This window comes from Plectropomus leopardus, chromosome 10 (assembly GCF_026936395.1).
Source record: "Plectropomus leopardus strain MGB_pleo_1.0 chromosome 10, ASM2693639v1, whole genome shotgun sequence".
Taxonomy (NCBI): Eukaryota; Metazoa; Chordata; class Actinopteri; order Perciformes; family Serranidae; genus Plectropomus; species Plectropomus leopardus.
The window spans coordinates 20,256,181-20,271,899 of record NC_142185.1 but is presented as its reverse complement, the minus strand read 5'-3'; the positions used below and the strand labels follow the sequence as shown (position 1 = coordinate 20,271,899).

At 39.1% G+C, this 15,719-nt stretch overlaps 1 protein-coding gene across 1 annotated transcript in view; it reads left to right on the top strand.

The window, feature by feature from the left end:
* The window catches only part of ola1 (Obg-like ATPase 1), a 52,253-nt gene that overhangs the window by 10,405 nt on the left and 26,129 nt on the right, over positions 1 to 15,719 (top strand). The window contains exon 5 of the mRNA XM_042494298.2: positions 13,203 to 13,378. Coding sequence (XP_042350232.1) covers positions 13,203 to 13,378 — 176 coding nt within the window. The remainder of the gene's footprint in view (positions 1 to 13,202; positions 13,379 to 15,719) is intronic.

Sequence of the window (15,719 nt, the reverse complement as noted above, 5' to 3'; positions counted from 1 at the left end):
TCATGAGATTTTCACAGGTAGAAAAGTGTTCAGATTTTACGCCCTGGGTCAGTGTTTTCAAAATGTCTAGAATTACTCTGCTCATTTTCTTGTGGTCTGTCCACTTTTTGAGATGTCACTTTACATAATTTGATATATACATTACTGTCACTTATGTGGGTTATATGTATGTTTAAAATCATTATGTACATAACTAAAAACACCCACAGTCCCTTTGGTATGGGCCAAACGTATATATACCAGATCGTCTCTCAAAACCAACTCTATTGTTTGTACTTGCACAAAGACAAACATCCGCAACAGTCATAAATAGGAAGATCGAAAACTTCTTCTGTGTGTGTGTGTGTGTGTGTGTGTGTGTGTGTGTGTGTGTGTGTGTGTGTTTACATGTATCTGCTCTGCCATTGTTTCCACTCTCACGAAGTCCTTGGAAACAATGTGGTATGTTTCACAAGTTAACCATTAAACATAGCTGGTTTGTTTTGTAATTATATCTATCTGGTGTGAGGCAGACTGCAATGTTGAAGCCACTACTTTTATATAGCGTGATTATAGGGTTGTGGGGGATCACACTTTTTCGTGTCTGGAGTGGTATGTTTTGGGGATTTTTTGTCTGGGCATTAGCAGAAGGGTTTATAAAGATGCTTAAGGAAGACACTCAGCGTTAGTCAAATGAAACATTGATTGTTAGTACAAACTCAGGACTTGCCCTGAGCCTGATGAAACTAAGTCTGGAAGTCATGTTGAGCTTTTACTAACCCAGATTGATCATGGTGTATGGACTGCTTACCTGCTGTTATTATTGTGAAGAACCCTTTGTTTGATTTGCATTAACAAAGAATGAAAAAATAGAGAAAATTTAAGATGAATTGAAGTCATAGGCGACCATGTTGAACTACAGCGAAACTATATCAAAGCATTCATATACATCCTTTCACAACCCGTTCAGGATAATCCAAGTCTAATTTATAGTTGTATGTTCAGTACTTGCCAAACAGACAGCCCTTTTTGATTGGGGAGCTGCACTAAAAGTGAAACTTATCTATGCTCTCTTCAGACTCCATTGACAAAAACAGTAATTTTACCTTGCGGCAATTGGTTTGTTAGTTTTTTGTTATTGTCTGACTTTGGTGTTTTAAAGGGTTTACCAAAAGTGTTTCAGATTTACCAGTGTTACACAATAACAGAAACAAATTTCCAGTTGAGGCAGCAGTAGACCAGCAGCTACCGTAATCGCCAAGTTAAAATCACTGTTTATGTCCATGGAGTCTGGCTCTGAAGAGAGCACAAACAAGTTTAACTTTAAAGTCAAAAAGGGATGTCTGTTTGGGCAGTATATTGAGCATAAAACTAGATAAATGAGACATACGTTTTACTGCACAAGTTGTGTTAGAGTTTGTAAACCGATGCTTTGATATAGTCAGCTGGATTCAAACATGGACCCAAATGACTTAACTTCATCAAAAATTTTCTCTGTTTTTGGATTCTTTGATCACCGCAGTCTTGTGGGAAAAAGGTTTTCTTCATGAATTCACCATAACATGCCGAGTAAATGATGGACAAGCAATCATTTCATGGGTGAAGTATTTCTTTAAACTTTAGAGATCAACCTTAGTTTTCTGTTAGTTCTGTCCACGGCGTTATTGTGTGGTCTTTTATTCCCTGTATAGGGTTACATTAATTTGAATAGAAGTTGCGTAATTTGAGAACAGCAGGTTTTACAATGGTTTAAAGGCGGAATAGGTTACCACGTAGTGTATTTTCATCTTTTGAAAAGATCTAGCTTTTTCCAGGGAGTAGTCTAACTGGATTTTCCTCTCGTGTCTCAAAATTCCCCCAGTAGTGCGCACAATATGAATATTTTTCAACCTCTAATGACTTTGAAAAGCCTGTGTAAACAGAGGATTTGCTTTCAACAATACCTTCCAACAACTATTAAGGCGCGTGATGACATCCTGAAAGCTGATTCTGTTGAATAGTTGGTGTTCCCTGGTCTCATAACAAAATGGTTTGCAGGCTAAGTGTTCCCAGTGCTTCTGCAGTGACTGGAACACGGCTGTATCCTCGCTGTCTGAGACAAGACACAGACATGTTCTACTTCATCTGCTCTTCTGTTCCCTGCTAGCAACTCTGCCAGCTCACCTGGCCTTATTCCCAGATGCTTGGTTTCCAGCAATTAGATGTTTGAATGCTCACACACTGTCCCCCTCATCACTGCAGGAATGCTCTGGTTCACTTCTAATGAAGACTTATTTATGGTTGCACGACACTCTGTAAGAATCTCGCCTTAAGATACTGCGGTATAGCACATTTAATCTTTAGGGACTGGTTGTGGTTGTAGGCAGCCGACTGGAAAGTGGCTGTTATTTTTGGCATAGGCTCTTCTCTTGCTGTGATATTCATGCTTTCAGCACCTGAACTCCTGGTTAACTTCTCTCTCATCATCTACTGCCTGAAGGAGACACAAAAAGTTCCCATTTTATGAAATAATGGTATAAGTTTTTATGGAAGTACACCTGATCAATTGCATGAGATCTTATTTTTAGAGAAGTAGAGATGCTACATTACTCTTTTACTGGACAGAAACATTTGGTCTATTAATCCAAAAGTCAAAAACTAAAATTAATTAGAAAATCATTTATCAATTAAAGTGACAATCTTGAATGTTTTCTGATAAATAAATGTCTGTTAATCTACTATCACCGAATGAAATAACACAATGCTGACTGAGCCCACTAATGAAAGCTCTTGCATTTGCAGTATTAAAAATTCGGCGTCTGTGGTGACATTCCTAGGCAAAAAGAACAAGCGGCACACAGTTAGTGATGCGTTTTCTGTTATTTAGCAGTGGTTGGTCTGCTAGAAAGGGTAAGCAGAGCTATCGTTACAGACCCACTTTCCAAATCACTAGCATGTGAAGCGAGGAATTTTTTTTTTTTCTCTGCTGGCATTGTGAGTAAACAGTTACCATGGCCGAACCATTCACTGTGAGGTAACGATGGACTAGGTTAGGTTAAGTTACAGCTCCTTAAAAGTGAAGCCATAACTTATATATTGTTATTTGATGCTATTGAAAAGGCCGCCTGACATCTTGATTGACAGCTGTGTGTGCCAATAAGTGTGCTCAGGATCAATGGCAGTGCTTGAGATTGGTTTGATAAGTGTATGGACAAGAACTTGATACTCTGGAGATCACTACTTTACAGCTACTGGCTTCAAATGATGTCACCAGATCAAGATGACATCAGCCGTATCGCTGATATTTTGGCTTTTTGTTCAGTTAAAGGAAGTGGAGAGTCGTTTTCCATCTTTATTTACAATCTATGGGCTAAACAAAGAAAATTACTGACACCACACAGGCAACAATCCAAGCATCCCTGGAAAATAAGATTCAAAAACACAACTGCAGTTGCCACTTATCATTTTAGGTGTCGCCAAAGAGAACGGATTGGAGATCTTCAAGATTGTAAAATAACTGTTAGTTGCAACTCGAAAACTTTACATTATTTGTCCGAAATTGCTATCATGGATAGAGCACACATCCAAAGTACAGAATCCTAAGAACAGCACTTTTGATTTTTGTTTTATATTTCCTGTGAGTACTCAAGACAGTGACTTCCTCAAGCATTAAAATATGACAGAAAAAGCAAATCTGCAAAGGTCTCTTTTATACACAGAGTATACATTTTATATTCACAAAATTCAGTGTAGATGTAAACCCAGACTTGTGGCCACAGTAACTGTAGTTGTGGTAACAGCAGCTTGTACAACATCTAACAAACCAATAGCCAATGAGCTATGTTAATTCTTTAGTTGGTTTGCAGTCTTGGATACCTGGAAAACACCTTCATAAAACATTACTTTTGGCAGACTGTTGACAGACTTATGGAGCTATGCATCTTTGTGTTTTTTAAAATTATTTTATAAATTTAGAAAAAGCCTATTTTACTCTTGTTTGCATTGTTTAAATGATAATAAGCATAAGTAATGATTGTTACCAATGTCTGAAAATGTTAACAACTTTATTAAGTTTGATTTAGTTGCTGTGTGTTAGTTTGTTTATCAGATCTGTTAAAGTGTTGCTAGGAGTTAATCATCTGTTCCCATTTTTGGTAGCAGTGTTCATCTAATAAAATAAAAGTCAGTCAACAACAAATTGACAACATTTTGGCCTCTTCAGAAATTGTTCCTATTCACTCACCTCTAAAAAATGTCAAAATTTAAAAAGCTGATATATACCCCACAACTTCCACATGAATCATCATTAACTAATGAATACCAAAATCTGTTGATACAGAGTGAGTGAATTAATAAGTTGGCTTCACTTTGCTTAATCTGTAAGGACACTGTATTTGTGTTTCATTATTGCATCATTCAGACATCATCCCACACTACACTAATCGCTTATAGTGAACAAACCAAACTGATTATTTAGCCACAGGCATTATGAACAAACTGGATTGACTATTCAGACAGAGATGATTTACGGCCACCCTGCCTCCTCACTGACGCCAGTAATGGCTGGTCTCCAGGAATCCTGCCTTATCACTCACCAACTCACAAATTCTCAAACTTGACAAACATCCAAAACGCTTCACCCAGCCCAGTGACTTCCATGTGTGTGACTATCTAAACAGATCAGGCAGTGAGTGAAGCTCTCAGCAATTCAGCTGCTGAATCAGTTGTTGCGTTGATGTATTAATTTATACAACCAACAGTCACTATTAGAAATGTCATTTTTATTTTGCTGAAAGATTTTTTTTTTATAAGCAGTGTAGTTAAAAGTAATATAGACCTGAGCGAGAAAATGGAAATCAAATAGTGAACACATCTGTGCATTCTTTTACACATTTACAAAGGTATGACTTCGACTTGGTAATATTTCATACCTTTATACCTTCCTTAAATTTAAAGGGAATTTGGTATATGAAGGTGCGAGTGTGCTGCTTACTTTCAGCTTTTTAGATTATTAAATACACAAAGAAACCCACAAAATGTTAGGAAAAGTAATATTCTCACACCGATTTTCCTTAGTAGAGAGAGAAATACAACTGTACACCTTTTGAATTCAAGCTTCTCTCGGTCACTGGTGACTGACAAGGCGTAATTGCCTCATTAACTCATCATAAAACACACTTTATTCAGACTTGACAGAAACAATATAAAACTAACCCAAACCATCTTGCTATCATGGAGGGAGAGTAGTTGATTTGGGTTATCTGGTTTGGCAGAGAAATAGATCAGTGTATCATCGGCATAACAGTGATAAAACATGTTTTGGAAGCAAGTGAACAAATGATCCAGAGGAAGCGTGTTCAAGGACCAATCCTCTTGTATTGGGGATACTGTGGCATGTGTCAGATTTTGTTTTATTGTGTCTTTATCAGATTTAAAAAAAACAAAACAAAACTTTAGCCATAATCTACTCTGTTGTTGCAAAGTTAACTGGTTTATAAGAAGCAAGCAATGCACCTCCCACACAACACTTGGACAAAAATAAACTGTGTGGTACAACAGTCTCAGCTGGGTCCTAGCACCTGCCTACTGTTGTGTCTTGTTATTCTTGAGGAAAAATGTAAGTATTTCATCATAGATCAGTCAGAAATCTATGCTTCATTGTGCAGTATGTGGTTCTTTGTTTAAGTTTACTATTGTTTCAACCAATACTGCAATTCTAAATCTAGATCATTTAGCCGTGGGCATCATCCTCCCATTGTGTGTGTTCAGAGCTGTGTTGAGGTGCTGTCACAGCATTTAAATGAGCATTTTGCTTCAGCGAGAATGAAGAGTTTTTGTCAGCCTCCACTCATCGTGGATGATTAGAGCAAAATGTCTACCCATCTTGACTGGAGATCGCCACAGCTCCAGATAACATGCCCGGTGATTGAAGGTCGCAATATTTTGAATTCTAATGGGGCTGCAAGATGAATTGCCTGAAATAGACTGTAGAATCTTCCTGCTTCCTCCTCATGCCCCCCTTGCCTGTCCGCTGTGAAAAGAACCACTGGGAATGGCAAGGCCCGATGATCATAGAATTATTGGATGGTGATTCTAAACCCTTCAAAGAGGAGTTGCTATGGAGATCTCGCTCCAAACTGTGAAATGATTCACCTTTGAAAGGCTGGAGGGCCTGAAAGCTGAACACATCATTGTTCAGGTGGCGGTTGGTTAGGAAATTGCTGGTGCCTGTGCAATCAGCAGCACTATAGTAGTTAAGGATCTAAAAAGGTTTGTTCTTTGAATGATGTGGGACAACAGTGGTGTGCATATGACGGTTCCTTTCAATCAAGGCACTCTCATGCTCCGTGGTTTAACAAAATAAATGGAATGACAGAGGTTAAGATAATGATAAGGGGAATTAACACTGTTGTTTTCTGTCAGAGTTCACAAAAACTGGAGCCTCCCCTGTGCATTCACTTTCACACAGATCACTCTTGTCTGATGTGTAGGGCTTTTTTTTCAGTCAGTCATATCAAACATAAAGATGCACCTTTTAATACTCAGTTTGGTATGAGACGCTGCAATTGACAGTCGATCACATAGGAATTGGAGACACCTTGCAAGGTACAGATATTCATACTATTGAGCACTGTGATTTCACTGTTTTGAAAAATGGGATCATGTAGAAAACATGAGTGTTTCTCTAAAGGGCTCAAACCCCCCATTTTTTGGTGTCAAACTACTTTTTAGCAGCCAATGTATTTGCCGTAATTGACATATGCAAAGAAACAAGGCTGAATATGCCACAAACTCTGTTACAGAAGCATTTCTGTCAATTGCTGTCAATTTTGTGTATCCTAAAATGAATGTCAAGAAGATATTTCCTGAATGAACATAAATACCCTTGTGTGCATTGCCAGTGTTTCTATGCTGGAAAGACATCCATAATGTGCTTTTCCTGACAGACTCATAAAATAGCTTTTACTGCTCTGAATACCAGGAGAATTGCAGCACTGAGTTTGCATGAACATTTTAAAAGCAGCGTGAGGAATGCAAGTTCTTTAGATGTGCTCTTACCCATCTTGCATGTGAAAACATGCACAGGAAGTTAGAAGTCAATGAATACTGTAATTTGACTGAATTATGTTGACCACATATCCTCCCAGGTAGCAACATCAGAGGAAGCAGCTCAATCAGTATTGATCTAGACTTGACTCAGATGACTGCCTTGTCTGTGTATAACTGACAGAGAAGTGATGGTATAAGCTTGAGCTCGTTTGTTAGTTTTTGGTGTTAAACTCGTAGAGACTGGGAACAGGTTGCGTATTTTTTAAAAACTTTACTTTATATTGAAAAATGCGTTCTTAAATTTGTTGCAGGGAACTTTTGCATGGTAAGGTTAAAGTAAAAAAGATGAATAAAGTCATTAAAATTTATTTGTTTTTTTCCCCTTTCCTGTCTGTTTTTCATTTGTAAATGTCAGCTCATGGAGTTAAATCTCCTCAGGCTGCACCAGCTTGCAGTGCCGCTGTAAGTCCATAATTTTGCTGAGCTTAGCCTGATCCCTAATCAGGCCGTTAAACACCACTCACCCTCTAGAGACTAATCCTTTTGTTCTGTCAATAAAGAAGCACCTGTTAATAGTGTCTTCAAAACATACACTATTTGAAATGAAGCAGTAAAATTCAAATTGTGAGACAGTCCTGACTCCTGAAACTGGACCTTTCTAACCTCTTTTCTCTCTCTCTCTCTCTCTCTGTGTGTGTGTGTGTGTGTGTGTGTGTGTGTGTGTGTGTGTGTGTGTGTGTGTGTGTGTGTGTGTGTGTGTGTGTGTTTTAACTGTCATGCATATGGCTTTGTGTGGCGCCGCAGCCTCATAAGAGCTGTCTTCACAGAGCCCTACCCAGACCCAGTTGTTAAAGGACTAATTGTGGAGATTTCCCCCTCAGATTCGCTCCTCTCTTTCACTTCGTGCATTTGTTCTCCAGCTCTAAGCCTTGAATGGGACAGCGGTAAAGTAGATGTGAATGTTAAATTAGGCGAAATTAATTAAAGCAAATTACTTTGGAATATGCGGCAGTCAGAGGAGAGTGTCAGCTGATGACTAAATAGTGAGTGATCAGCTGCTCCTGCTCTCTGAAAGCCTCTTTGAAATTGTGATTTATCAGCTTTTTATTAGGGATGTATAACAATAGTTAGAAAGTATCAATAACTGTTTTAAGAAAGTAAGAAAAATTGTTGCAAAGTGATTCTGATTGCTTTAGGTGTTAAAATATTTTAATAAATGGACTTGCGCATAGTAATTTCTCATGCTTGCCGTAACTAATTTAGAGAGACATGAGTGGTTTATTAACCTGTTTGAAACCTCTTTGCTCCTCATTTGTGTGTACTAAACTGAACAACATGCATTTCCCATTTGAAACACAGTGTATCAAAACTGTACATCATAATTGTTTATAATATATGTATATTCCTGCAGCTAACAAAATGATTATATTGCATTATATTTTCTGAGTTCATGCAGACACAATAGCAAATTTTCATTCCAATCAGTGCTGAACAGGGAGCTGGTAAATTGGAGCAGCAAAACAATAATTCCACTGATTAGCCCCTTTCTGTGCGGCGTAAGTGAACTGTTTATACTGTGGAGTACCTCTGCAAGAGGAGAGGAACCAAAACAGCCTGATTAGGCAAAGAGTAATTGGATAAGTTCATTTCACCATGAGGACAACGCACAGGATGACAGCTTGCACAAAAGTCTACAGCTTCTGTTGACTCGCATGAGTAATAAGGCCACTGGCGTAGGATTTTTCGGTTGTCTGTCATTTTTGTTATTGAGCGTTGATGTTTATATGTGACTGATGAGTGATGCTAGATTGTAAAAGCCCTGTCGTTTAGTTTCCTGGAAAATCAATTACATGTCCCTCCTTAATCCAGTAGAAGTGCAAGATATAATATTTTGTGTGTGTGGAAGATGACTGAAGGGTTTCATATTGGTTCATTTTACAATTTGGTGTCCTTTTGCAATTGAAAAACACTTAGAGCCCATTTTAAAAGGAAATGTTTCTAATTAATGAACCAAACCAAGAGTGTACTGTGAGCCTGAGCTTAATGCTTATGTCTCCATGCTAATATGCTGATGTTTAGCAAGTCATGTTTACCATAGTCTCACATAGCCAGACCTATGTTGCTTTGTGCTAGCACTGGAGAAAGGTCTGGCTGAACCCATCATAATTATGCACTAAGGGTTTGTTTGTATTTCTTTACAGCAGGGGTCTTCAATGTTTTTGAGGCCGTGGACCCCTGAGCTGAAAGAGAGACAGAGCAGAGATATTCTATTAAATATATTGCATAAAATAACCTGCAGGGCAGCCTGAGGTACTATATACACCCATTTATGGTGCGTAGGATATTAAGCTATAAGATTGTAATTATTGGCAGATTCATGTATTTCTACATCATGTTTGTTTTTTGGGTGGACGTTATGTAAGAGTGTCTTGCTCGAACGGTTACAAAATGATCCATTGTGGCTCACAAGTATGTCTGTACACTTGAAATAATAGTAATACTGCTAGCTAGCCAGTATTTTTCAATAACATCTAAATCTTAATTAGCTAGTTTGCCTTGCTGTTAATGGCTAGCATCATTGCGCACAGATTCAAGGTTAACAGTGAGCTTATCCGTAATGTTGTGTACTGCAAATTTAATGTTTGTTTTTACAAAAAGTCCGATTTGTCTTTGTAACATGTTGGATTCGTATAAATATGTATATTTTTGACATATTTTAATTGTTGAAAAATAAAACCAGCAACTCAAATTCAAATTTCCAAACAATAATTTGGCAGCCACCCTGCAGTAACTCTTAGGCCCCCTTGTGTCTTGGCCCTCGTTGACCCTCGTCAGTGTTTGCTCTGCCAATTCAACATGCTGATTTGGCAGCTGTGGAGCCCGTTGGTGAATAGAATCGCTCTGATTTTTATTTTAGCTCAGCTCAGCTCAGCTCATGAGAATAAAAACAGAAGTGAAAAATGCAAACAAACAGCTAAATTTAACACTGGCGAACCGTAAATATGCTTTTCAATATTGGGTTGTGTTGTTTAAGTGCTCACTGGCCAACCAGTATAATGGCGGTCTTCCTATCCCGTTTTGAATGATGATTTCAGACGACCGCCATCTGCAGGAATGGTTGAGTATTTCCTCTCATGCAGTTGCAGAACATACGTGCTTGTTGGCAGTCGGTTGGGTGTGTTCCTGTGCAGCTTTTTGGCCGAAACACTGCAAAGTTAGGCGAAGCAGCAGGAGGCTGTCATCGCCACTAGTTCTCTGATGTCAGTTTTGTGTGTCACGGCCTTTTGGGGTTGTGGATCCCTGTTAAAGACCAAGGTTTTAAGCCAATTCCGACCATCTTGTGCAGTGCTAAGCCTCAACAGTGCCCTTGCAAAAAAGGTGTTGCAAGGGAACTGTTTTTGTGGAGAGGTGAGCACTGACATTAACATGACAAAATCCCCACAAAAGAAAACACGAGAGAAAACATTTGGAGATGTTTAAGCATGTAGTTTGCTACTTCAGAAGTTGTTCTTTGGCTTCTGGAGCCAGCCTCAGGTGGCCATTTGGGGCACTGCAGCTTTTGGCACTTCAGCATTGGCATCATTTTTGAGCCCTGGGGGTTGCTGCTTGATGTATATCCTCTTAGTTTAGCTTGTTAGCATCCTGATCCCCGTTTATCTTATGGAGAACGGGAACATCTGGCAAGCTATCCCATTGTTGTTGAGACATTTCACTCAAAACCACAAATGTTAAACTGATAGTGGCACTGGAGGAAAAGTCAGGGAATTACATAAGTTATTGCAGTTCATTCTCTGGAGATCGTGAATGTGTGTACAAAGTTTCATGGCAATCCATTCAACAGTTGAGTATTTCAGTCTGAACCAAAGTAGTGGACTGACATTGTTTTGCAGCCAAAAAACTGAGATGGTCTCAAGGGCTCCGTTCTTTGACAAACAGGATATTTATCTGATTGGCAGGGGAGGACTTTATTGTTTTGACTAATATGCCTGGAATTCTGTTTATAATGCAGCTCTGTCAAAAAAGTCCTGAATCTCAGGTGTGTTTTTGTACATCATGACTACGCACAGCTGTGAATCATCAATATTTCCTATGTATCCCTGTTAGAACTTGGTGAGAGACAATATGACATCCCTGTGATGAATAGCGTGGATCACTTGGGTGACGTAATTATCTCGCAGGGCCTCACCTGTCAACACACGTTCACCGTTCAGGTGTCAGCATGTGAATATGGATTGTTGATAACGTTAAGTGACTCCACCATGCACATTCCAAACATAGTGTCCCTCAACATAGTAATACTTAAGTAATCATTCACCTGACATCCACTTCCCTGTTGAATGAGATGGCATCCCCATTATGCCACAATGTGAAACTTCACAAGTCACTGCTGACTGATTTACAAAACATGCTTAGCCATATTCCAAATGTACAGGACTTATGCCCAGTTGTACACAAGTCATACATGAACCCAAAATTTTAAGTTAACCAGGTAATATGCAACAATTTCTCTCGACATCTCTTAATAATGTTTGCTAATTGCAATAATCAATACTCCTGACTTATTGACACATTTTGGGGCACTGTTGAGTATGCTCACAGAGTAAATTCATATATTGTGAACCTCTCAATTTCCCAGACTTTGATATAAAGCACATGATGTGAGTGATTTTTGACTACTTGTATGATGACACAAAAATCTTCTAAAAAGCAAAGAGGGATTAGGTCGACAAGAAATACCACCCCAAACTTCATGGTTAACACGGAAGTAGATGCTAATGATAAAAACATGGAAGCACTAGGGAAAGCAGTTGTTGTAAGCCTCAACTGACTCATTTTGTGAGGAAAGACAGGCTTTTGTTGCTTCTCTACACTCTTCACTGAGTTTGTTTGTTTAGTACAAATGCTGCCTGATGTTTGCCTGATCATGCCTTCACAGTGGTAGGGTTGACGGAAAAAAGGGTTGGGCTTATTTTTTTTCTTGTTCAAAGATCATCTGTTGTGGTGCCCAGTAGCTCACCTGGTAGTGCGGGCGCCCCATGTACAGAGACTGTGTCCTTGCTGCAGCAGCCTCAGGCTTGACTTCAACCTGTGGCCATTTGCTGCATGTCATGCCCTCTCTCCCCTCCTTTTATGTGCAAGCTGTCCTTAAAAAAATATAAAAGCCCCCCCCCCAAAAAAAGAATTTATTACTGTATATGACCATATATTGTCATTTTTGCTACTCTTTCTGTGTTCAGATTCTACGTTCATTGGAATGGACATAATGAAATATCCTAAAAAAAATGTAAAAAAAAAACCAAAAAAAACAACAGTTTTTTAATTAAATAAAGAATCTGAATATCACTTCACCAGAGAAATGTGGTAATCCCCTTATATTTGCAAAATAAGTGACAAACTGTGCCCCAGCTGTATGGGTTGTAAATTAAAGAACATATTGCAGTCCACTACAGTTGCCACTGATAATGTTAAAGGCTGTCACTCTAATGTGACAGATGTACGCCCGTGCCCCCCCTCTCTCCCCCCCTCCCTCCCTCACCCCTGAGCTCTGCTGGAGAATCACAAGGAGTCCTGAGAGCTGCTGCTGCTAAATGGCCTGCTTCAAAGCCTCATTACCTAATCACCAGCACAGCCAAGGCGGCTAAGACGCAAATGATTAGGGGAAGACTGTCGTCTATGAATGCTGACATTTTTCTCTTAAATCATACTGACTTTTGTGTATTTCACACATTTTTTTTTAACTTAATGGCTAATAGTTTTAAGACAGAGGGGCACAAAATGCATGACCAAACACTCCACATTACATGCAGATTGACACACCAACTGTTTAGTTGCACTTAAAGCCAATTTTAGTGGAACTTACTTTGACACTGTAAGCTGGTTTCGTACAGTTCTGACACTTGCACACTGAAAAGAAATATTAAATATATTCTCGAGTATTTTTATTGTATTTGTTATGACTTTCCTGTGACTCCCGCTGTGCTTTTTCATGTGCATGTTTATTTTTCCCATATTCTCTGTAAAAAGCTAATGATTTTTGGGACTAGATCTAATCACCGTTGCACATTCGTTCTCAGGAAGTCAATGTCATTGATTCTGCGGCTGTGATCCTGTTGCTTGTACTGTATGTTTTCAGTGTTGTTGTTCTTGCTGTAAAAAAAAAAAAATCTTTGTGTGTTTGTGTCCTGTCCCTGCAGGTGCTTTTGAGGATGAGGATATCATCCATGTTGAGGGGACAGTGGACCCAGTGAGGGATATGGAGATCATCCATGAGGAGCTAAGGATGAAGGATGAGGAGATGATCGGCCCTATTATTGACAAGCTGGAGAAGACGGCCATTAGAGGCGGTGACAAGAAACTCAAACCAGAATACGTGAGTCAATGTCCCAGCAGGCCCTTTGCTCCCCCTCACAGCAAGGCACAAATAATAACCCTCCCACACACATGGCCAAGGAGAAAAAAGAAGTATGTTTTTTTTAATCTCCCTCCAATAGGTCTCACCCCTCCCCCTGCCCCGTTTTTTCTCTTTCTGAGATTGAAAGTGATCAGGGGTCAGGGGTTTTCTGCTGTAGAAATCATTAATAGAGAGTTACTTATTCAGCTGCTGACCCTGGGTCACAGCACTGGGCTAATGAAAGTGTTTCCACACAGCTCTTTTCATCTAAAGTAATACTCAAATCATGGCACAGCTCTCGCTCATGCTTATACACCTACAGCAGCTCAGGAAATTGTATAAGGCCATACAGTGGGTGACACATATGCCAATACCGCGCTATGAATACTGTAAATGTTTAGAATATTCTTTGACAGAGGATTCCTTGGGTTCAGGGCCAAATGCAGGGTAAGATCAGAAAAAAAATCCTGGATGTCGGATCAAAATGCATGTGGATGCATTCAGATATTGTTAAGGTAACGAGACTGAGCAGCCAACGTTAACAATGATTTAGTTGTAAATGTCTCATGATGCCCTTCCATCATCGGAGCGGGATAGGATGGGTGAGCACGCGAGGGGATCTGGCCTTTCACTTGGAGCGGCATGCCCAATTTCAGGCCCTGACACAGCGAGGCTCTGGCCACTCATTACACTAACGAGAGGGGCTTTTTCACCTGCTGCAGAGGCCCCGTGTTTGGTTGGTTCCCCTCAGACTAAACCCCCCCTTGCAGCCAACAGCACTTCCCCACACCCCTGTAGCCCCACAGACAGGAGCCATTCAGGCTAGGCAGGTGGCCGCTTACGCACATAATTGCTAACAATTTTAGGCAATGAATAAAAATGATACATTACTTGTCAAAGGTTGTGCACACGTCGGCAAGTGAAATCTATAGAAGACCTCTTTAGATGGCAAAGAATGGTGCTTATCAAAGGCTGCAGCGAGCTTTTAGATGGGAGGGATTGTGTGATTGTCTCACAGGCTGCGCCGGGCGTTTGACACGCTCAGCTGTGCACAGACACATATACATGTTTATGTAAGCATCTATATGCAGAACATGTGCATCGCGACGACGTCTAAAAATGTGCAGTTTAAAGGAAACAATAGTGCTTGTAGTTTCTCCTGGAGAACCGCAGGATGCAATGAAATAAAAGGGACATTTTATGTAGATGGTGATTACTTCCTTAGATTTTCCTCTTGAGTAATTTACAAGAAACCAGATCTAATTTCCATTGTTGCATTCACTTCCCTATAGGCTCTACAGGTCTTTTACATGCCTAAAATTTCATGAACAAAAATTGCTCTTATTCTGCTTGTAGTTGGTTCACAGAATTATTTTTCCATTGACATTTCCTGCTGACATAATTCAATATGACACACTTATAGAGCTGGTTTAGTGGACAAAATTGTTTACATTAAACTATGTCCTAAAAATGTTTTTGTTTTTTGAAAGTATACTTTCTCTCATTTTATATTTTCTGTCAGTGGAAGTGAATTAAAACTGCAACAAAATGTACCTATGCTCTTTGCTATATGAAGAAAATAATAACAAAATGATGTGAAATTCTGGAGTAATTATGACAGAAATAGTTGCAAAACATAAAAATTACAGTAGTTTCTCCAAGAAAAATATAGGCAGTGTGGTACATTCCCTGTCCATTATTACTACCACAGACACTATCCCTTAACATATCAATATATCAGAAATAAATATGCCTTAGAATACAATACATTGTACATGCACTCCTAAAAGAATAATTTGAATATTTGTGGTTTGTGTTTGGAGAGCATTTTGTTTCTTTTTTTTTAATGTTCTTCCTGCTGAAAGAAGACGTTGGGGAAAGACAAAACACACGAGGGGATGATTAGTATTGTAAACTAAAAAAGAATAACAGTGAGAGGAATGCTGTTTTATCTGATAGGCAGGGGAGGCAAAATTAATGTGAAAAAACTAAGGCTTTATTGGTTTATGTTTACATACGCTGTAGCTCAAAGCTGAAGATATGCTGTTTAAGAAAACAGGATTTTGTAAGAAAAAAAATCCAAAATTTGAAATTTATTGTAAAATAGTATATTATGGTTTAAATTTGTTGTCTGGGTAAAAAAGTCACTGAATATTTCATTGTGAGTTTCAGCTAAATTTATGTGCATGCAGCAGCAGCGCACGGCTCATATGTATGCATTGTTATAAAGATTTAAATCCATTTTGCCGGTGCTGTGTTTACAAGAACAATGTTTCATTGCTTTTGTCTGTGTGAATCCTCAAAATCCCTATCCTTACAA